Raw genomic sequence first — 22,895 nt, forward strand, 5'->3', positions numbered from 1 at the left:
ATAAAGGCAGAGCAGTGTGTGTGTGTGGGAGGAGGAGGAGAGGGGCGAGAAACCGCGGGAAAAAAGAAGGATGGTGAAGGGAATCTCTTGTGGCGCGGGCGGGCGGGGACGGTTTAAAATGGCGGACGTGGAGGGGAGAGCCGTGAGGGCAATGGGGCCGGGGCTCCGTGAGGGAACCGGCGTGCGGCTCGAGTTCTGTGAGGGCGGTTCTCCCGGAGCAGCTGCTGTGGGTGCTCGGTGCCTTTCGTGCCCAGGTTCCGCTGTGTGCTTGTGGCGGCTGTGAGGGGCCGGGCAGCCCGGAGCGGGCTCTCGGCGGGCTCTCCTTTATCCCCCGCGGGCAGCGGTGCCCGGGGAAGCCTCCAAGGCCCCGCCGGCTCTGGATGTGCCACGGTGGATCCGCGCTGCAGCCCAGGCGGTCCCCGCCGGCTCCTCGGTGCCTGTGAGAGCCGAGTAGGGAAATATTAAAATTATCCTCACACCGGCCCGCTTTGCAAGTTCGTGCTGTGGAGGAACAAGGAAGATTTGCACAGCCCTTGTGTAAAGGTGACAAGCGACTTTCCAGAGTCCAGAGAATACCGTAAAAGCTGCTCCCCCACCCCAAAAGTTGTTGCTCTGGCACCTCAGGTACTAATAAAATGTCCAAACTCCTTTTCTGAACTGTAATACCTGGTTGTCATCTCACAACGTTAAAAGTTTCTATCCAGGTGTATCCATACTAGGTTAAAAAAGGAATAGAAACGAGATTATTTTCTACTGATCTGTTTAATCCAATGAAAGCATTGATATGAAAAATTATTTCAGTATTAGAATTTAAACTCTTAGTCTTACTAAAATTGTTTTATTTCTTTTTTTTTTTGCACTGAAGAAGTATAAAAATAAGCAGTGATGTGGGTACAAATACAGAAGCAACCATTTGTTTCCTGCTACAAATGACTTCAGAAAACAAATAAACTGGTACTGGTTTCACGTTTTGTATTGCCTCATGCTTGTTTTTTTTTTTTTCTTTTCCAGAGAATTTTGATTAAAAGCTGTTGTGTTTCATCTGATGAAAGGAGAAATTTGAAGTTTATCTTTACAGTGATTTCCCTAAAATGATAGAGGAGGTTTCCTATACCCGTTCCTCCCAGTTTCAGTCGGTTCAACACACATTGCTGCTGTTTCCAAAGGAATTGTTCCAGCACACCAGCCCAGTTTGCTGTGCAGCAGGATGGAAGCTCGTACTGGCACAAGGGGGAAAAGATGTCAGTGGGACACTATTTCTAGAGCATCTTAAAATTCTGCTACTATAAATTAATAATATCAAAAATGAAGAAACGAGCTTTTCTTGTGCTAAGACCCTTCACCTTGATATTTTAATTGCACCTTTGTATGGTAGCCTCTGAATACTCACACTGACTTTCCTCCACAAGTGAAAATTAGTGCTGTTTTGAAAAACACTGACATTTTAAAAAATACAGTTTGGGAATTAAAAAAGCATGTAATACATGTATTAAATATACATAACTACAGCTGGGGTGCAGATTTTATTTCACAGAACTACAGGGTGGTCAGGTTGGAAGGGACCACAGTGGGATTACCTGGTCCCACCTCGCTGCTCCAGCAGGATCATCCTAGAGCACATGGAACATGATTGTGTCCAGATGGCTCTGGAATATCTCCAAAGAGGGAGACTCCACACCCTCTCTGGACAATCTGTTCAGGGCTTGGTCACTGCACAGGGAAGAAATTCTGCCTCATGTCCAGATGGGATTTCCTGGGCATGGCTTTGTGTCCGTGGCCTCTTGTGCCATGGCTGGGCCTCACGGAGCAGAGCCTGGTCCCTGCTCTGCCCCCTCCCTGCAGACAGGGACAGACAGGCCCGAGGGCCCCTCTGACCCCAGCTCCCTCAGCCTTTCCCCAGGACAGAGATGCTCCAGTCCCCAAATCATCTTTGTGGCCCTCCATGGGACCCTCTCCAAGAGCTCCGTGTCTCTCTCATCCCGAGGAGCCCAGAACCGGACACTGCTCCAGGGGAGGCCTCGCCAGGGCAGAGCAGAGGGGCAGCATCGCTCCCTGAACTGCTGCAGATGCTCTTCCTAACGCACCCCGGGGCACCAGTGACCTTCTTGTCCCCTCGGGCACAGTGCTGGTCACGGACAGCTCGTTGGCCACCAGGACCCCCAGCTCCTTCCCCACAGAGCTGCTTTTCCAGCCCGTGAGTCCTGGCCTGTGCTGGTGCCTGGGGTTGTTCCTCTGCAGGTGCAGGACCCTGCACTTGCCTTTGTTGAACTTCAGACAGTTCCTCTCTGCCCTTCTTTCCAGCCTGTCCGGGTCCCTCTGAAGGGCTCACAGCACTCTGGGCTATTGGCCATCCCTCCCAGCTTTGTGCCATCAGCGAACTTGCTGAGGAGGCATCGACCCCTCATCCAATTGATGAATAAATTTAACAACCCTGGGGGACACCACTAGTGAGAGGCCTCCAAACAGACCCTGTACCACTGATTATGACTGGGATTTTCCATTCAGCCCATTCTCAATCACTTCAGTGCCCACTCGTCTCACCCACACGTCTTGAGTTTCCCCAGGAGAGTGTTGTGAAACACAATGTTGAAAACCTTGCTGGAGTCAAGATGGACAATACTCACAGCTCTCCCCTCACCCATCCATGCAGTTGTTTCATCATAGAAGGTGATCAGGTTGGTCAAGCAAACCTTATCCCACTTCAAATCTAGTTTAAATTCTCCCAACAAGCCCTTCTAACTCCTGGGCTAAGATCCTTTTCTCCCATTGAGACCTCTGTTTCTTTAAACCCTTCACTGTAGACAGCAGAGGTAAAATGTGATGCTTTGTCATTTACTTCAATCAATTCTGCATTTCCTTCTGTCTTTTTTTTGCCAGCATTAAAGTACAACTGATTTAGTTGAATTCTCCAATCCCAGAGGCCCAACAGAACAAAGACTGGTAACAGGAAAAAGTGCCCCTTTAGTCAATGTCTGATCCTCTCTCGGTTTTGCTGATGTTTTAACAGAGCTCTTCATGACTTGAAGATCAATTGATCTTAAATCTAGTATTTAGAAATATTGTGAAGTATAAGATTAATGGTATCACTTCCATCCCTGGAAGTGTTCAAGGCCAGGTTAGAGGGGGCTTGGAGCAACCTGGTCCAGTGGAAGGTCCCTGCCCATGGCAGGGGGTGGGACGAGATGGGCTTTAAGGTCCCTTTCGATCAAAACCATTCTGTGATTCCATGATTCTGTAGTTGTGTGTGGTTTTTATTTTTTGTTTTGGTTTGTGGGGGTTTCTTTGTGTGTGTGTGTGTGTGTGTGTTTTTTTTTTTTTTTAGTTTGCTTGTTTGTTTCTTTTAATCTTGCCAGGTGTTATTAAGTGGATAGAAATTACAATTCTCAAAAAAACTAGTACAAATAATTTTATTTTAACGACTGGGAGATTGTCACCGCTTCAAGTAGGAAAAGGTTGCTTTGCTGAAACTGCATTTCCCATAGTGCACAAGGGCTTTCGGGGCTGGGTCAGCTGATCGAGACACCGAAATGTTCCTTATTTCCTGTGCAGTGCTTGGAAATGATTCGTGGGTGCGAGTGGCTCATCTTTCCTTCGTCAGGCGATTGAGAGGCCGGGGACCACAATCCTGATTTTAACAATGACGAGAAGCTGAGCCGATTAACCTGCTCGATGTTGGGAAAACTGCTCCTTTGGGAGAAAGGGATGTCATGAAGTAACACACTGCAGTCAGCCCTGTTAACTTCATGGGAACAGGTAGAGGGAATTACCTTTTGTACCAAACCTTTTTTTTTTTTTTTTTTTTTTTTTTAAGTTACCGATTTTGTTGCACGTTATTTAAAAGAGTTACCAGGATTCTTGATTAATTGATATTTTCTAGCAGCTAATAAGTAGCCCTAACTAGTCATCGTTTTTGAAGCTTGCTTTCTTTTATTCTTTTTGCTTTTTTTTTTTTAAACAGAGGTTAAGAGGAAACTTTTAAAAGAAAAAAGAGTTTTTCCAGACTGAGGCTGAGGACTTGGGAAGAAAACACAAAATGTCTTCTGAAGGAAAAAAGCTTTTCAACATCATTATTCTGGGAGTCTCATTTATGTTTATGTTCACTGCTTTCCAATCCTGTGGAAATATCGCGGTAGGTGTGACTTTCAAAACATGCCACATTTCTATCTCATTTATGATATAGAAGCCAAGTTATCTTGGCTTGTCTTTTGTGTGCTCTAATGTTGCTTTATTTGGGATTTTCTAATGTTCAAGATACTTTGACATTTTATCTTCTTTTGGTTGTGTTTTAACTAGATTAATGTGTTTAACCAAATAATTCAGCAGGTTGTTTCTTTAAGATAGCATAGCTACATATATAACTGTGCCTGATTGCTTAGAAAGTAGAAAATTAATCTTATAAAATGTTTGAACTTTCAAATAGTGTCTGCTTTGACACTTGCAATGTTGAACAATTGAATTACACTGAACCTTGCATATCCTATATTCCATATTCTGTATAGTCCCTTTCAAAATATTTGCTTAAGTTATTATTAACCATGCTATTATTAACTAGATTTTCATAATCTAACAAACTAGATATTGAGGGTGAGTATGAGGATAACACCTGGCAAACAGACTTCTACAATTGCTAAACTGCCAAGTCACCTTCCAGCTGAAGAAGTTATTTGCTGCTATTTAGTATCTCTTTGCAGACCAAAAATTGAGCACAGCATAATCCAAATTTACTGTTACTATTTAAATTTTTAGACTCCTGCTACTGCCAGGCTTAGCCCTTTAACTTCCAGAGCTGCTTTCAGGATTATTAGTTCTGTGCCTGCAGGGCAGTTAGATTTCAATATCCCTTTTGAGCCCACAGGTCTTACAGCTCTTTTCTTTAATGCAAAAAAGGTCCTTGCTGGGTTCAGACAGATAAATGTCCTTCATTGCACTATAGAAATAACTACTTGGGGTGCTTTTTGTAAGTCCTAGTGCAGTGTGATACTTGGTGTGAGTTCTTAAGTGCATCTCAGAAATTCTGCGGTGAATTCAGCGCCTCACTGAATTTGACTTTGTGATCATGCAATCATACAATTCATTGTCATAAAAGTCTTAGCAAGTGACTTGTGATCAGATCTGCCAGCCCAACTAACTACATGGTCTCATGATCACTAAAGCTGATTCAAGGGGAAAAAAAAAGGAACGAGGAAATAACGGGAAGCTGAAAAGAGTGGAAACTCTTATCAGAGATTCACAGTTAGGTCAGGTTAAGATTATTCTGAAACTTCTCCTTTTTTTCCCCCATTTCTAAAACTAAGATAGTCATACCTATCTATGTAAGAGAGGTCTTAAGTGAAACAAAAGTTTTGTGAAGTATTTTAGGTCTCTTATGAAATCATGATTTAATCATAAAGTACTAATTCCTTGTTCAAACAGATGTTTCCCTGCCAAGTATATCCTGCATCTTTGTTGTGGAGGTGGTGTGAGTTGTAATTAACATTTAAAATTTTTTAAAGTACTTTGTAGTGTCTACTAATGAATAATTCTAATGTCTGATACTGATTTCAAACTGATGAAGGTGTTCTCAAAATACAAGATAGATTCTAACATAATACAATATGTGATCTCTTCCTCACAGCAAACTGTTATCACAAATTTAAACAACACAGACTTTCATGGCAGTGGCTACACGAGGTAATTACACAGATTTTCTTCTTACTTTGCTCCTTGCAGGGTGAACTTAGTTACAGTTTCATCCAGTAGAGAGACCCTTTCATGAAATTGCAGTGTTCTGCTGACTTCACAATTTATTGGCACACTTAAAGCAGTTTAAAACAGGCTTCTCACAGTTCTGCTGTGAATTATTTCCAGTTGAACTACATACCTGGTTTGCATGTTTTCTTTGTAGGGAGAAAAAAAACCACTATCACCACATTCTCTGCATTTTACCTTAGGAGGCGAAGAAGGTGGATGTTTAAAAATAAATCAAACTGCTAACTCAGGCCTTGGTTGTTTGCCCTTGCACACTCTGTGTTTGTGTAGGACAGGTGGTGTGGATCAGCTCTCAGGAAGTACAACATAAATGTGAAAGGAGCAGTCAGAAAGACAAGCAAAGCCACAATAAACCATTCTCTTTGTTGCACTGGCAGATTCAAACTTGTCAAGCGTGATCAGGGACCTTTTGCATGCCAAATTAATCTGTCATGTAGGAAAACCTGATTGCTCCTTTGAAAGGTTTGCTGTCTTAATTTAAACTAAAAATCCCACTGGCACAAAATATGTCTGTAAAATTTCTGTGGTGTATTTGGCAGAAGATGAAAACCTCGCTGACAGGTAAATGAGGCTCTAGAACATTCTCCTCTAGATGTACAGGGTACAAAATACAATAACTGCTGTTCAGGCAGTTTGACAAGTGCATGCTGTAAATTACAAGATGTCATTGCCTGCAGTAGTCTGGGACTCTACTCAGCACTCCAGGGAACACTGTACACTGCTGTATTCCCGTGTGCAGTGCAGTGGGTGAAGGGAACAGAAGAAAGGAAGGAAATGTTTGACCATCAAAGTTTTGCTGTTAAGTTCTGTATGTACTTAACTGAATATTTTGAAATCCACTGATCACTCTTAAATCAGTTGCAGTGATAGCCTGTATTTTATTCTAAGTATTCCATCATCTTTGTTTTCTATTTTTGTAGCATGTCCATTATTTATGGAGTATTGTCTGCTTCAAATCTTATATCACCTTCACTGGTTGCAATAGTAGGACCTCAATTCTCCATGGTTATTAGTGGTGTGTTCTACAGGTAAGTATTAATTTTGAGGTTTTGTCTGCTTCCTTGGAAATATTTCTTTAATTTTTTTCACATCTAAGGCTCCTGGGCCATACATGAAATTGTACTGGCTAAGAAAAGCATCTCACAGAGATACTGCAGATGTGTAACTGCAGAGTACTTCAGCCCATTGGAAACAGCACATTTTTTTCCACAGCATTCCCAGACTTTGCTGACTGTGGAAATGGAGTTATGATCTCAAATTAATAACGAGATAAAAAAAAATCTATGTGCTTAGAAGGGTAAAAAGATTTTTCACATACAACTTGTTTTTCAACGTCCCTTAGGAGAGAGTTTTAGCTGATTTAGAAGCACCTAAGTGAGGTTATCTGATTGTTAAAGAGCATTGTCCACTTTAAGTCAGTATCCAATAAACTGATCTGTTCTGTTCTAGCCTTTACATTGCAGTCTTTATCCAACCAGCTACGTGGGCTTTCTACACTGCCTCTGTGCTTATTGGCATTGCAGCTGCTGGTAAGCATTGCTCTTACTCTGCTGACTGTTTTTTATGAGATTGGAATGTACCTTTAAAGTATTTTTATTTCCTGAGCAATATATTCTGTCTGTTTCAGTCCTCTGGACAGCCCAGGGAAATTGCTTGACTGAAAATTCTGATGAAAACACCATTGGAAGGAACAGTGGAATTTTTTGGGCACTCCTACAATTCAGGTAAGCTTTAGTTGTTAATTTTTCTCTTTTTTTTGGTTGCGTACACATTCTGCTTTTTACATCCTTTTATACGTGGGAGACTCCATCCAAAAGTACTCCCCTGGGACCTTGCAGTCAGTGGGAAGGAGAGATGGAAGCAACATTTTTATTGGTGTTGTGTGTTACAGAACAGGGAAAGAAAGCTGGGTATTGCAATCTCTGCTTCTGAGGTGCTTAAAAGATACATTTCTGTTAGGGGAGCATTTGAGGGATGTAACAGCAATCTTGTTGATTGTGGAGGGCTGTGCCAATTTGTGTCCTTTATTGAGGCAGAAGCTGGTTCTTGCTGCCAAGGTGAAGATATTGAAGTCAGACCTGGCAGTCAGAAGCCAGAAAAGAAATCTTGTACTTGTTTTTGATGGCTCTCTGATATTATTTGAGTTCTGCTTGACTAAAAACATCAACAAAAGGCTCAGCATCAAGCAGGGCAGTGAGAACAAGGCAGTGAATGCTGTGTTGTGGCCATTAAGTGTTTTGTGCAGCATAGTAAATGCTTCTCATGGGAGTGTAATGCCATTAGGATATTGAGAAAATAATGAAATTATGCAACAAGATAGAGCTGATGGCTTGAAGAGAGACTGAAAGGCTGGGACTCTCTCCTGTGGAGGAACAGCAGCTGAGGAGGGTTATACCAATGTGTTACCCAAACGTGAGGGCAGTAGGGGAGCTGAGTGTGGAACTGTTTCTCACCAAATGTTGCTGTGCTGGAGCTGGGGTCACTTGGTGAGAGTAAAGAGGGCTGGTTTGAAACAGGTAAAGTGCTTTGTGGGTGATTAAACTTCTGGAGTTTGCAGCCACAGGACTGTGCGTGGAGTTGGATTGTGTCAGCAAGGTCAAAAAAGAATAAAAAAAAATCATGGGAGACAGGTGCACAAATGGTTCCTGAAGAGAGATCCTTTTTACCACCTTTAATGCAACAGTTCTGAGTATTGGGAGATAACCAGGGAATGAATTGCAGAAATGCTTAGAGGTGCTGAGCCTGCATTTATAATGCTGCTGTGGGGATAGGATCCTGGTTTGAGAGAACATCAGCCTGAACCAGGGGCATACTTGTATTTCTGAAGTTTTCAGTTCCAGAATTAACCCCTCAGTATGTTATCAGGGTAGCAATTTCCACAAACCCAGCTGATTGTGTGTTTTACAGTGAGTAAAATGCATAGCTTAATATAATGAAAATTGGCTCTAAAACTCTTTTAAATCATTCATTCAGAATAACTGTAATTTGGGAAGAGGTAGTGAGGGACACAATTCCCTTGAGCTGATGCAATACTTCAGACAGGACACATGACCCTGCAAAGGAAGTATTACAAAATCACCTCTAGAAACATGTCAGCTTTCTAACCTATACCTTTCCAAAATTAGAAGCAACTTAGATGGAGGTTTCCTCATTTTTGCCACCAGGTCCTTGTGTCTTGATTGATGAAAATGAATAGCCAGCACTATGGGGCAGAATCCTCAGATTTGTTTGAAGTTTTATATAGAAACAGCTGACATGGAGAGTGACTCGTCTTTATTTCTTTCACAATTGCACAGCTTTTTTTATTTTTGTATGGAATAGTACTCCTGTGGTGCTACAACCCTATTTTTTTTTCAGAAATATGTTGCTGACCTTTGTTCTTTTTATTTACAGCTTGATTTTTGGAAATCTGTATATATACTTTGCTTGGCAAGGAAAAACTCACATATCAGGTGGGTACTGCTTGTTTATATGGCCAACCTTTAAATACAGTAGCATGAATAAACAGATGAAATGGTGAACTCCAAAGTGGCAGGAAGCTTGTACTAAAGCAGACTGGGGTTTTTTCCCCCAATTTATTGTAGATAGTCTCTTCTTGGAGATTTTCCACAGTGGCTACTCTGGGATTTTCACTGTTCAGACACACTTGTGCCAAAATACACCTGTTTAGGGGGAAGGTGTTCTGGCTGTATGTGTAATGTTATACACATTATCCTCTTCCAAAGTAAGCTCCTGGTGTCCTCCTAAATCGTATTGGAGATTGATTAAGCTATGAAATAAAGGAAAATAACAAAAAAACCATCCCAGTTCCCTTCATGGCTGCACTAATCATTGTGCTGGCACAAAGCAGTGTAGGAGGCAGAGGCTGAGATGGGGCAGCACTGCTGGGAGAGCAGAGAAAGAACTTGCTCTTCCTTAGAGTATGAAGACAAACTTCCTGATGGGATTGTAATTAATGCTGTAGTTTTTTCCATTTGACACTGGCAAAGAGCAGGAATTGAAGAACAGTGGACTTTATTCATGTTCTTGAGCTGGACAGTGTTGAGAGTGTTTTTAAATCAAAGATTTCTGGCAACTGTTTAAGCCAGGCAAAGTATGGAGGGGGATTCACTAAAAAACTGCAATAGTGAAAATAGATTTTAATAACCAAAACTGAGCATTGCTGGGAAATCAGTGCTCTGTAAACAGATAAGTTTGATTTTCCTGTTCTATAATTACTGATGGTTTTCCTTATTTAGTCCTAATGTAGAACATCTACTACGATAGTCAATTCTTTTAACCTTTAACAGATGAGGGTAATTCTGCTGTAGTCAATCAGGAGTAAGATGTTGACTTTTAAATGATAATTATCAGGCTTCAGAAATAACAGAACAGAAAGAACAGTCCACTTCTTGTTTCTGTTAGCTCCATCTTTTCAGGTTCTCCACTGACACAGGTTTGGTAATGAAACACCAGCTACTTTTTAAAGGTCATCCTCTGCATTCCCTCACCTGTAACACAAAGGCTTAAGTGTTACTGGAAATACTGGACACACTTTGAACCTGGGGATTCTCAAATTCTGTGCATTCCAACCTTCACTGCTCTGCTAACCACAGAATAGAGTAATTAAGTATGAGGCAGTTCTGCTGTTACATTTCCCTCCATCTTAAATGTCTTGAGATTCCTCTTTATTAGAAAATTTGATATTGAACCCTAACAGCATTTAAAAATCAAATCTTTTTTTACTACCTGTATAAAAATATCACAGGCATTTCAAGGTGTGAAGCACACCTTCTCTTTTTGAATCTGTGATCATACACAAATTATTTTCAGGACAAGCTTGCATTTGCTGTTGAGCTAAAGGGGAAGGAAATCCATTCTTAGGTGGTATCTTCAGGGTCATGCATTAATTCAATCACAACTATTTGCTGTTACTGGCTTTTTTCCCTGCTTAATACTGGTAAATGGGAGTGGCTTTTGTGTTAGATGTGTCTGTGCTCTGCTGCAGTAAGCAGCTTGTTTAGCAGAGTTGTCCCCTGCAGCTGCTGTGACAGTTACTGAGGTTTTGGTGGTTTTAATGCCTCTGTAGTTTCCCAGTCTATGAGTTTGTGATGCCGTGGTGCTCCTAGTTCTGATGCTGGTCAAGAGCTTCTTTTAGAAATCTGAAGGGGTTTGGGGTAGTCTGTGTCCACTCTGAACTATATAAGTCTTCCAAGATGTCATTTCTTCTGCTAATAATTTATGCACTTCCTTTAATTGGCTGCTCCTTGGTCATAGCCTTTGCATGGCAGAAAATGCGAGGGACCTCTTTAATTTGCCGATATTTTATTAGCACCATAAAACTGAGACAGGAGTTTGCCAGCAGCTCCATGTGGAAGGTAAGCTAGAAAATTAGTGTGTGTTAAACACTGTAGCATGTGTGTGTTAGTTGTTTGGAGGTAGCTGGATTGGTTTGAGTCACTTCTGCACATCTGGTTATGGCTCTTGTTTGTTTTTCCACAGAGAGCGATCGCAGAACTGTCTTCATTGCTCTGACTGTTATCAGTCTTGTGGGCACAGTTCTGTTCTTTCTGATTAGGAAACAAGAGGATGCAAAAGCTCCAGGGGATGATGATTCCACTAATGAAATCCTGGGGGAGAGCTCGTAAGTGTTGATGGCAATAACATGGTGTCTCATCTCCTCGTTTGTGCTCCTACTCTGCAGAGGAACATCTGTGCTGGAAACATGAATGTTACCAACAACCTGGAGGATTCACAGATTTAATAGAAAAGTGTCTGTATTTTAATAATGAGAATATATGAAAAATAATGTTCTTGATATGGCATATTCTCAAGGGTGAAGTTCAGTACTGCACATGAAGTTTTTCCTTTCATAAGTTAAGTGCCTTGTGAAAGATACCCTTCACCTCTTCTCCACTGATTATTATGAAACACTTTTATGTTTTGTCTTGCCCTGATCAGCCCAGTTGAAAGGCTGGAATAAGCAGAAAGTACTCCTTTTTTTATAGGTTGTTTTACAAAATGGAACATGTTTTTCCTATCTTCTCTAAATATATGTGCCACCCTGATAAATACATTAGAAATGCCCAGTTACACAGATTCAGTGCAGTTTTGCCTGAGGCATCAGCTTAAATATTTTTGCTTTATTTAAAGAACAATGAAAATGTTATAAAAACATCAGTGAGCATGCCTGTGGAAAAAATGTTGAAAGCTGAAAATGTTCAAAAGAAAGAAGATTCTGTTAAGCAAGCATTCACTAGTGTGGGCAGCAAATAGATTTTGTGGTTACTTCAGATCTCAGAAACTTTAAAAAATACATTGTCCTATTCCAGTGTATAGTGCAGGGCTAGAAAATGTACAGAAGGTTTGAAAAATGAAGGTGCCTTCCAGCACAGCAATAAAGTGTGGTTATTCTCTCCCATTTTGACCAAGTAATTTGTTTACCCAGGTCTGCACGAAACAAAATGATGAGAGCAGTGGCTGCCTTCAGTAAGTACAATTTCACATAAGAGTTGCTTCAGCAAAACCTGGCATCCCCTTCCCAGCTCTCTGTGTTTGTGCTGATGATGTGATCATGTACAAACCACTTCAATCACGTACCTGTGTAGTCCAGGACAGACTTGGAGTGCTCCTCCTTTGATGTGTTTTCAGATCCAAAGCTGTTGCTTTACAACAGCTTCCTTGTACAGTTGAGCACAAAAGGAGCAGGTTACAACTTGGGAAAGGCAGTGTGAGATTGAAAAATAAAAATCAACAAACATACCAAGATAAAAAGAAGTCATACGGTGTTTGATTTTGTCACCAGTTGATACCAGTTAACAATTTAGAACTGAAGCAGCTGCAGTTTCCTTTGAAGCTTGATGTGTTCTGCCTGAGACTTTTAAGTTTGTTGTGAGAACATGGGGATCTTCACTGAAAATCTATTTATCCTTTCAGGAGACAGTTGCCATGAACTGAGAGTACAAAAATACAGTGAGCAGAAAATTGTCTGATAATTGAAAACTGTGTATCTCCTCTTTAATATTTCCCCTACTACATTTCTTACAAAAAACGAGTTTTGGATGCCACATGTCTTCTAGATGGCAGGTCAGGGTTGTTTTATTTAGCACTCTGCTGTAATAAACAGTAAATAAAACTTTAATGCACAGTTTGTATAATAACCAATTTTTGCTTTAAGCAAAGAGCAAAAGTGTAGATTATCTTAGTAGTATGATCAGAAGTTTTATTAATTTTCTTTATTATTTCTTTGCAGAGAAATCTATTACACTGAGCTTCACCAAAGAGATGCTGCTTCTCAGTGTTACAACAGCTTACACAGGTATGAAGCCAGCAGAGTTTCACCATGGAGCAGTGGCAAGGCATTGCTTGGGATTTTAACCCCAGACTGGAATTCTAACCCATATCTCTGCAAACATTACTTAGATATTTTAATTAATTTTGGGTTACTTGTGACATTTCTGGGCCCTGGCGAGTGTTTCTGTACAGGAGGAGGGGTGCATCCAAATCTGAAGGTGCTGGTTCAGTGAAGTTCTGGGTCCCAAAGTGAGGGTTAGGCAAAATTTACAGAGCTGGCTTTTATGGGATTTGATACTGCACTAGCAGTAGTTTGTAGATTGTTTAATGCAGTTGTATTGCATTTGAATTAAGGGAATGTTTGTACATCCCACCTTCATTAAGGCATGGGGGATTCCTAATGCTCTTCAGTTTAGTTTTGGTTCTATTGGGAAGCAGCTTAGCCATTTTCAGATGATTTTTTCAATAGTATTTGCTGTGGCAAGAGTTCTTACTCTTTTTAACAATTTTTAGTGAAACTTGGTCTGCCATCCTTGGACCAATGTATGAGTTGTAAAGTAAAAAAATATTTTTGCCATATAAGTGATTCTTCCACCAAAAAAATACTGTAAAATCCTTGAAATTTTTTTTGGGGGGGGGTTCTTGCTCCTTATTTGCCTTCAGATGTAGTTTTGTTTGTGATCAAATTAGTTTTTTTTATTAAATAGGTGCACTTTCAGAACCTAAGCTCTGAGTCACTGTTATGAAAAATTACTGTTAGGTGAAAAGAAAAACTTTGATGTGAACAAAATATAAACACTGCACTTTACAGTCAGCTCCTGGTTGAGAAACAGCAGGAGCAGCTCTGGAGTTGGGTTGCTCCAGCCACTAATCTGAGTTATAAATTACTTCACAGCATCTCCAAGTGTTGTGCTAACCCAGATTAACTCACCTGAATTCCTCTGGGGATGGGAATGTGGAGCAAGATAACAAGGGAAGGGAGTCAGTCTAGGTTTTGCCTGAATATCCTGAAATTTGGGGTTACAGGTGGCATAGAAATACATCAGTCCAGACTGGGGAAAAAATATCTGCTGCCATCTTCTGGATCTGGGTCGGTGTTGCCACTTTGTGTAGGAAAACAGAAAATTCCATAAGGCCATCAAGGACTTTTATTCCAAAATTACTGGTCAGGTTTAGAGGCTCCAAGTGCACCCCTATTTTTGAAGCAGTACATCCAGGCAGGGCAGGGTGTGCTGTACCAGAGTTTGGCTGTAGCAAAAGGCAAAGGATATAAATGAGGAAGTTTTACTTTGAGCTGTTTAGGAATAACAGTTTGCATTGTTTTACATACACTTTTTTCTTGAGTTGGTATTTTTATCCTGATGGTCATGTTAGCTGGACTCAGTGGTGTCACCTTTCCTCACACTAATGGCAGTAGAAAGAAAGAAATAGGATTTTAAGCAAATAGAAGTTCTTCCTCAGCTTAAATTCGTTATCTATGTACAGAAAAGTTCATTTTAGGATTCTTTGCTCCTTATTGGTATTTGGGGATGTAGGGACTTTTAGGAATGCCATAACTTGAAGGGGGGAAAATCTTATACTGAAATTGTGCTTTATTTCATCAGTTACTTTGTGTTATTTCACATGGTATTTGTCATTTGATAAAATTCCAGAGTTCTTGAGAAGTGGAAATAGAAACTGTGTGTAGGGGTTGTGTCAAGAGTAGCAGCACTGAACCTGAGTGCCTGTGACACCAATTAGTGACACTTTTGTAACGTGCCTTTTGTGAACTGCTATAGAAGAACATAATAATTACAGAGTTTAAAATCCCCTCTTTGCTTCTATTACCCACACCTTGTTTAAATATATGATTTAAAGATACCTGAGGGGAAATCAGCCTTTATAGCATAAAGATTTTCTCATGACTTTCATGAAAGTTCAACTATCAGTTCTGTTTGGTTTCCTTCCAAGGTTTGGTGTTAACATTCTTTTCTGGAGTGTATGGAACATGCATTGGTGCTGTGAATAGGTTTGGCAGTGAAGAGAAGAGCCTGATTGGTCTCTCTGGTATTTTTATTGGTGTTGGAGAAATCTTGGGTGAGTCTGAATTTGCTGCCTTTTGAGAACAAAAAGGATTAGGGTGATGTAGTTATTCAGAATGGGGTGGGGTTTTTTTGTGTTTAACTCAGCAATGTGTTTTGAGCTGCCAGCAATAATGATGTGAACACAAAATGAAATAGTAGCAATGGAATTGGCACTGTGGTTCCTTACTGCACTCTGAGTTATACCTTACACTGTGTAAAGTGGATGGAGACCAACATCTGATGCCTATGAATTCTGATATTCTGCATTCTCTTTGGGTTGCTGTGGAGGAATACACAGACTTAAAATGTGAGAAACACTGGGCTGCAGTGTTATTAGGGAATTGACACCGTTTTGCCATTTTAAATGCTATTTTGAAATAGTATTATGTTTGCATTTTTATTACTTCTTGGGTGATATAATTTTCAAATTTTTGAATAAATGGTTACACTAAGGATTTCTTTCTTTAAAAAGTTTGCTTGTGTTAAATGAGATGTGATATTTGAATAAATTTGGATGCAGGTAATATTCATTAAGTAAATATTTCTTTTTTTTCTGTAGACTCAAGTACTGTGGTGTTTAACAAAAAACCACTGTTCATTAGCAGCTCAGATCCATTGAGTTGCATGGGTTTGCAATTAAGAGCTGAGCACAAGGCTGTCTATTTTCACTTAGTGCTGTTGCAATACTGAAGGAAGCTGGCTGCTGGTTAAATACTTGCTAAAAGGTGAAATATCTTCATCAGCAACCATCTGATCAATCTCCTGCCCCCATTTCCCTGGCAAACTCCTTGGGGCTGTTTGCATGTCAGTCAATCTTTGTTATCCAGTGTGGGGACGTTTATAATTTAAATTGTTGGGATTCCAATCTTTACTTCTGATTCAATTCTCTCCTCTTTCGTGCTCCTGCAGGGGGAGGAATCTTTGGCTTGCTGAGCAAGAAGAGTCGCTCTGGCAGGAACCCAGTGGTGATGCTGGGCATCTTTGTCCACTTCATAGCCTTTTATTTAATTTTTTTCAACATGCCAAATGATGCCCCCATTGCTCCTATGGAAGGAACAGATCAAGTTGCTTATATGATTCCAAGGTATGTGAGATTTTTTTTCCTTTGGCTGCTGTAACTCAGGATGTACATGAACAGCAGAATTTTCTCTACAGAGAATTCCTTGAAGTTTTTTTCTGTGTAGTGACTAACTCCCTAGAAAAAGCTTTCAGGAATTCTGTTTTTATTAAAGGTAGATATTCCACCAGTGTGCACCCAATTAAGAAACTTGAATGGCATAAGAATAAAAAGCCTGGGGATGAATAATAGCACCTGTGTCACTTGACAACTGATGTTTCTGACATGTAGCACAAGAGCAAGACCAGCATCTATTGTAGTAGGTGTTAAGAATTCAGTTTATTTTAAAACAGTCTTGGGCTCAGTTTTACATCAGGGAGCACCAGCCTTGCACTTTTGCACTGGTTTCCAAAGTCTTCCAGTGCTTATTGTCAAATTCCACTTGGTCTAACTGCATCCTGTCCCTTACTGCACTCAGTGTTTGGGGGAAGGTTATAGAAAGCTTTCTTACCTCGTCATTACAACTTTCTTTTGGGGTGTATTTTTGCCAATTTGTGTGAAAATCCTGTATTGTCAGTTCTGCAGACCCAGCTGCTAACTTGCAATTCTAAGCATTTGTGCCTGTGCAGGTGACTGGTCTTAGCTGGAGTATTTTTCTGCCAAATGAGTTGGTATTTCTCTAACATTCCTGCAGATTTTGTGAACTCACCATGTGGCTCAGCTTTTAATCACTGCTGTGTGGGCTCTGTGGCTCCAAGCACCAAAATGAGTTCTTTTTAGTGATTCTAATTCAGTGTAGAATTGACTGCAGGTAACAGTATTAGAAGTCTTGGCATTCAAGAAACTAAAGCTGATGAAAAAGCCACTCTTTTTGGCAAGCCAGGCGTTCCCAGTTCTTTTCTAGGGAAATTAAAAGTGTGATAACTTTCTTCCATTCTCAGTTTCCAAATAAGTCTGCCAAAAATAGTTTATAGATGTGTGAGCTGTTTGAATGAATGGCTTTTAAATTGGAATTGCTTTCTCCTTCAGCAAAGAGGTGGCCATGCTCTGCAGCTTCCTGCTGGGGCTGGGGGACAGCTGCTTCAACACCCAGCTCCTCAGTATTTTGGGATTCCTGTATTCAGAGGACAGTGCTCCTGCCTTTGCCATCTTTAAGTTTGTTCAGGTATTTCCTAACTTAGCTTTTTGGACCTGGGATTGTTGGGATATTACTGAAATACTGGGCTAGGCTTTTTATGAGCTAAAAAAAAATGTTTCTGCAAATTATTTCATCCTGAATTTTGGTGTAAAATAGTTTTGTGATGCTGGAAACAGTTTTCTGGGCTGTGATCTTCAAGCTTTGTCTGTGTTGTTTCTAGACAAAGTGGTTTGAAATACCAGAGATTTTGGTAGTGTTTTTACCAGTTTGAAATACCAGCTTGCAATGCTAGAAACACTTTGGATTTTGGTGTTAATTTTCTACAGTTGTGCACTGTTTAAATAACAAGTAAAAACTAAATCTGTTGTGGGACATGCCAAGACATATGTTGAGGTATAATGAAGCCTTAGGATTGTCTGTCTAGTACAAAAGCATTCTGAGAGCTTCATATTAAACTGTCTGTGTCAGTTTGATAATCCTTCTGTAAGCAGCACCAGCCTGGAAATCTCCACTGATAATCTTTTCACTTTGTTTTTCCTCTCAGTCCATCTGTGCTGCAGTTGCCTATTTCTACAGCAACTACTTCCTGCTGCAGTGGCAGCTCCTGATCATGGTGATCGTGGGCTTCTTTGGAACAATCACCTTCTTCACAGTGGAGTGGGGAGCAGCAGCAGCCCTGGCTGCCCGTGGCTCAGACTACAGCAGCATCTGATCCCTGTGCCAGGCCTGCTGTGCCAGGAGGACCAGCACAGGCAGGATTTTTGGGAAGTGTGAAAAGGTGAAAGAGGTCGAGTTGCTGCAGAGGTTGAGATGGAGGAAGCTGCTACTTCAGTCCAGCTGAATGTGAAACAGGAGAAAAAAAAAAAAGCCAAATTTGAAAGGCTTTTTTTCCTTGCTTTGATCACCTGAGCGTGGTGTATGTGTTGTTAAAAGTCTGGTATTGGAAATGGAAGGAAATGCAGGAATCCATGTATTGAACAATTCTCTTCTGAGATGTCCCTTTCAGAATGTAATTGCCTAATTTCACTCTACAGTGCACTACAGAATTAGTTTGGGGTTTTGTCCCTTAAATTATTTTTCCTATATTCCGGTTCTGCAGACATTGGAATTCCTGTATAGAATGAGTGATATTTTTATAAGGTAGATTGAATTGCAGATCGTGTCTGCACAGCTGAGAAATCAATTTGGCATTGAATTTTTCAACAATTAGATGTGAGGAAGTATTTCTGTGGGAAATGTTGCCTTACTCTGTATCTCTCAGCTCCTTGTTTCCCAACCATTTGTTTATGAATCTGTTTCATGTGCCTAAGTTGTCAGACCCATGGGGTTTTTTGTTTGGTTGGGTTTTTTTCTGTTTTGGGCTTTTTTGGGTTTGGTGTTTTTAATTTTCTTGTAAGGAAGTCGATCAGGTTATAGTGTGACATGATGGATTTTACTAGAATTTGAAGAAATGACCCTTGGCCATCTGAAGGATGGGATCCCAAGGCCTGTGAAATATTGATGATGGAAAACAGCTTCTGGCTCAGCATCTCAGAACTGAACTGTTGGGAATTGTGTTGGGAAAGGTGCTGAACCTTCCTCAGGGTAGTGCTACATGAAGGACCATAATCCATGGAGGACCATAATCCATGGCTTCCCTCCCAGAATCCCAAATAGTTCTTTTGAGTTCAATGGCATTTTCATCATAAAATGATGAAAATCTCTGATGGGAGCACAGGGATAACTTTAAAAAGTACAAATGGCCCGAGAATGTGAACTGTCAGAATAATACTGCAGTGTTTATTCTACTGCATGACCTGAAACACTGGTCCTAAATTGTTTTATTCAGTTTGTTTTGGGGAAAATGTACTGTATTCTTCCTCCACCAAATAGGAAAGCAAGGTTACTGGCATAGTAACTACATTTTAATCCAGAACTGTTATAGATGATGTAACATGCAGTGACTGACTCACCTTGACTTTATCTGCCTACATAAAACTCTGAAGTGCTTGCAGTTATGTTTGTCTGGTGGGCAGAGAACAGGCATGGAACACTGAGAAGGTGTTTTTAGACACTCCATGGAGCTATTTTTAGAAAAGCACCGTTCACCAACCCTTTTTTATGCACAGTCAGAATATTAATGTTTTATCTTTAAAGACAAGTTTAGAAAGACTCGGCTGGTTACGTGTCAGTAGCTCCCACGTGTTGTAACTGTGTAGGAGCTCCCAAGGTTAATCCTGGGGAGGGAGGGTGGCATCTCCTGTGACATTTGCTGTCACTTTTGCTCTCCAGGAGCAGTGTCACAGCTCCCATGGAGCACAGCCCTCGTTGTGCACAGCCAAAGAGCCCAGAGGGATCTTCTTACAGGGATAGAGAAAGGGATTTTTAAATTCACGGCAGGTTTTTGCTGGGTGATCAGCAAGGTGTTGATGGAGGGGTGAGAGGGCACCTGAACACCCAGCAAGCAGAGAAATCTGTGAGGACAAGCAGGAGAGAGAGGCTGTGGGTATTCCCAGGAGATTCAATGAATGATGTAAAAGAGAATGAGGCAGAACGTGTATTTGAGTGAGGGGTCACCAGTGCCATTCCAATTTGTCAGGCAGCCTGAAAAAGCATTCAGTGTTCAATCAATATGTGATTAATGGCACCAGCAGCACTGCAAAGTCTCTCTCTCACCCACTCCTGTTACCCTGCAATTTGAAGCATACAGGTTTTATGTACTGAGCATTACAAAGGTGTGGATTAAAGGATGCTGCCAGTGATTAAAATTCTCTTGTTGCTACACATTTGTATTTTCTCCAGAGGACCAAGAGGGATAAAGCTTTTTTTTTTTTTTCAGATAGGGAATTACTGATTTTTTTTTTTTTCCTCTAAACCCTTTCTGGGCCCTATTTTCCCCATCACATTAATGAGAGCAGAAAGACATGAAAATTCACAAGGAGCAGTTTTGTCTTTCAGTATATTTGGGTGAAAAAATGATTCTTGGGTCTTGTGATGATGAGTAACTTATGAGTGCATTTTAAACAATGCCATTTAATTGTAAGTGGGTTATGGCTCTCGTGAGGTTGCTTTTTAAATTGATCCCTTTTAATGATGAACTTCTGTGATGTTCATTTGCCACATAAGAATTATATGAACTATTCTATTAGAAATGAAAAGTGCTACGTTTATGTAGTTTCAAAAAGCACTTTGAAACAAACTTAGGGGGATACTAATGAATAAGGACCTGTGGGTTTTCAGTACCTCTGTGAATCTGATGCTTTACTTTTTTTTCCTCTTTCTCTCTTCTGGTCTGCCTCAGTATCAGATAATCTTAGAAGGCTGCTCAGAACTATTTATAGGGTCATTAAAGGGAAGTATTATTGCTCTGTGACAAGTTCTACAAGAAATCATGACAATCTCCAAGCTGCATCATGGATAGCTATTCTTTATTACTGTTAACTGTGTAAGTATTGCTTTTGACATTTGATCTGAAGAGAGAGGCCTCAGTTACTCTGGCTGCTGCTGACAGATGATTGCTTTTCACTTAGTGAAATATTTCTTTGATTTGCCAAGAGGTGAAAAATCCTCTCCAATATACACAGTTGTTAATTTGGTTGAAATTTTTGGTGTAGCAAGATAAAGAACAGTGACACTGACATCCATTTATGATTCCATCTCTTAATCTGTTAATCATCATTTACCAACCACGAGGCTGCACCTCCTTCATTTCACCTCAGTGGCCTTTGAACAGTTTCATGTTAATCTGAATTGGGAGCTCACTGTTCAATTAAGTGGGATTGGAAAAAAAAAAAGCTTTTGCTTTATCTGTGGCTTTGTTTTGTATTAGAGATTTCATCTTTATATGCAAAATTATACATTAACTTGCTTTGGTTTATTAAAAAGTCCTCTTTCATTTTCTCCCCCCTCATTCTTTTAAGGTGTTACTAAGGTTTAATATCTTGACATATCACATCCTCAGGTTTTTCAAACAAATGCTAAACAGGAAATGAAAACTGATTTTCTTGACAATTGAGTGCCAAATAAGCTGCTAAAAATTGTCTTTAATGAATCTCATATAAACATATCTATATTTTGTCTTGCCAGTTGGTTTTCATTTTGATACATGGATGCATGGAGAATTTCTACAACTGTAGACTTTGTTCATAATTAATGATGTGGTTTTACTTCTGTTGTGTTAATTTCATTAGGTACAATCTATGTTAGCGAGCTGAGATAAGGAAGAGAACCATTTATAGTTTCTTTTTAAATAATTCAAATCTATCATTCTCTGCAGGTACTGCTAAACTCTTAAGGGATATAAAAAAAAAAAAAATCCCAAACAACCAGAACCCCCCAAAATCCTTAACCAAGGTCCCTATCTTAGCAGAAACCCTCCTGTGGTACAGCTATGAAAAACAAGAAGACTTGTGCTGGTAACTTCTTTGAATGTTTGTGACCATTTTAAGTATACAGGAGAGAGAACTTCCTGGTGGGGTTTGCTGTGACTTTATGGAAAATAATTTAAATGTAGAAGGCCATAAATTCAGGACCACGTGCCAGTTAAGCAGACTGACCTCTGGACTTCCTTGGAATTCCACAAGCTTACTTCAGGTGAGGAATGTGGTTCCCTGGACTCCAGCCTAAGTGCCAGTAACTAATGCACAGAGGGATGTGTGAACAGAACCCTAAATACTGTATTTTAGGGCAAACGTTGGCTGTCAGTATAAATAGGAAATGCAATGTTCATGCCAGGAGCCACAATACCCACCCTGGACCCAAAGTGTGCGTGTGTGTCAGTTAAGGCATGACCTTACAACCACAACCAGTAATTTTCCTGGTGAAATGTGTGTTTGAAGGCTTTATCCACACCTCTATTTTCTTTGTAGCCCCACTAATGTTAATTGAGTGGCAGCAGCAGTTAATACCACGTTTTCCATGATCTCTGTCTAACATGCAGGCAAAAATAATAAAAGATGGGATAATTTAGAGATGGAGCTGAACTGGGAAGTTTGCTGCTTTACAAGGACCTTGCCCTTCTGATATGACCGTGCTGGTCCAAAAGCAAGATTGAGACTGTTGTGATTTTCATGGATAAATTCAGAATGGTGCCTTGATAAATTTAATTTCAGAGGTTGTGTTAGTACCAAAGAGAAGCACCAATAAGAGTGGGGAAAAGGTCCTTAAAACGCAATAAAGAGCAAATCTGGAAGAGAGAATTAGTCTCACTGGGCACATGAAGGGGGTGCTTTGTTCAGCTGAGTTTGTGCATTGGAAATCGAGATTTCTGTTTAGTTCTGATAACTCTGTTAAGTTGGTTATCTCAGCTGTTATAAGTCTTCCTCCAAGCTCTCCTTTCTCTTTTGTTTACATTTTGACACCGTGCAGGAGTCTAAATGATTGAAACCTTTTCTTACCTTAATAAAAGGTGTCCTTGCGTTGGAATGGGTGGTAATTGAGAGCAGGCTCCCACAATGATTATCCTTAATGGAAACGCTGATTTCAAGTGAGTGTACTGCCTCTTCTTTTCATGGTCACAACCACGCAAATAAAAGCAAATTACGGGCATTGTTTTTGTTAATAGGCTCGTTAAGTTGTCGGAATTGTTCCTGTCACTGTTTTAAACAGTGGTGCCCGAGGCTTTGGGAGAGGGAGGCAC

The 22,895-nt window shown here is 40.4% G+C and overlaps 1 protein-coding gene across 1 annotated transcript; it reads left to right on the forward strand.

The window, feature by feature from the left end:
- The first annotated feature begins 136 nt into the window (after positions 1-136).
- Positions 137-21,334, forward strand: MFSD11 (major facilitator superfamily domain containing 11). The gene is made up of 16 exons (XM_069032425.1): positions 137-624; positions 1,012-1,241; positions 3,550-3,753; positions 3,959-4,129; positions 5,615-5,670; positions 6,669-6,776; positions 7,198-7,277; positions 7,376-7,472; positions 9,142-9,200; positions 11,230-11,371; positions 12,176-12,216; positions 12,980-13,045; positions 14,971-15,096; positions 15,993-16,167; positions 17,170-17,305; positions 17,823-21,334. Exons 4-16 carry the CDS (start codon positions 4,034-4,036, stop codon positions 17,988-17,990), a joined length of 1,350 nt encoding a protein of 449 aa, XP_068888526.1. The 5' UTR covers positions 137-624; positions 1,012-1,241; positions 3,550-3,753; positions 3,959-4,033; the 3' UTR covers positions 17,991-21,334.
- The last annotated feature ends 1,561 nt before the right edge of the window (positions 21,335-22,895 follow it).

The sequence above is a fragment of the Aphelocoma coerulescens genome, chromosome 18 (assembly GCF_041296385.1).
Source record: "Aphelocoma coerulescens isolate FSJ_1873_10779 chromosome 18, UR_Acoe_1.0, whole genome shotgun sequence".
NCBI classification, from domain to species: Eukaryota; Metazoa; Chordata; class Aves; order Passeriformes; family Corvidae; genus Aphelocoma; species Aphelocoma coerulescens.

Coding starts and splice junctions, on each gene's coding strand:
- MFSD11 (XM_069032425.1), top strand. CDS start 4,034: ATGTCTTCTGAAGGAAAAAAGCTTTTCAACATCATTATTCTGGGAGTC. Junction 6,777..7,197: donor ATTAGTGGTGTGTTCTACAG/GTAAGTATTAAT, acceptor GTTCTGTTCTAG/CCTTTACATTGCAGTCTTTA. Junction 13,046..14,970: donor TGTTACAACAGCTTACACAG/GTATGAAGCCAG, acceptor TTTCCTTCCAAG/GTTTGGTGTTAACATTCTTT.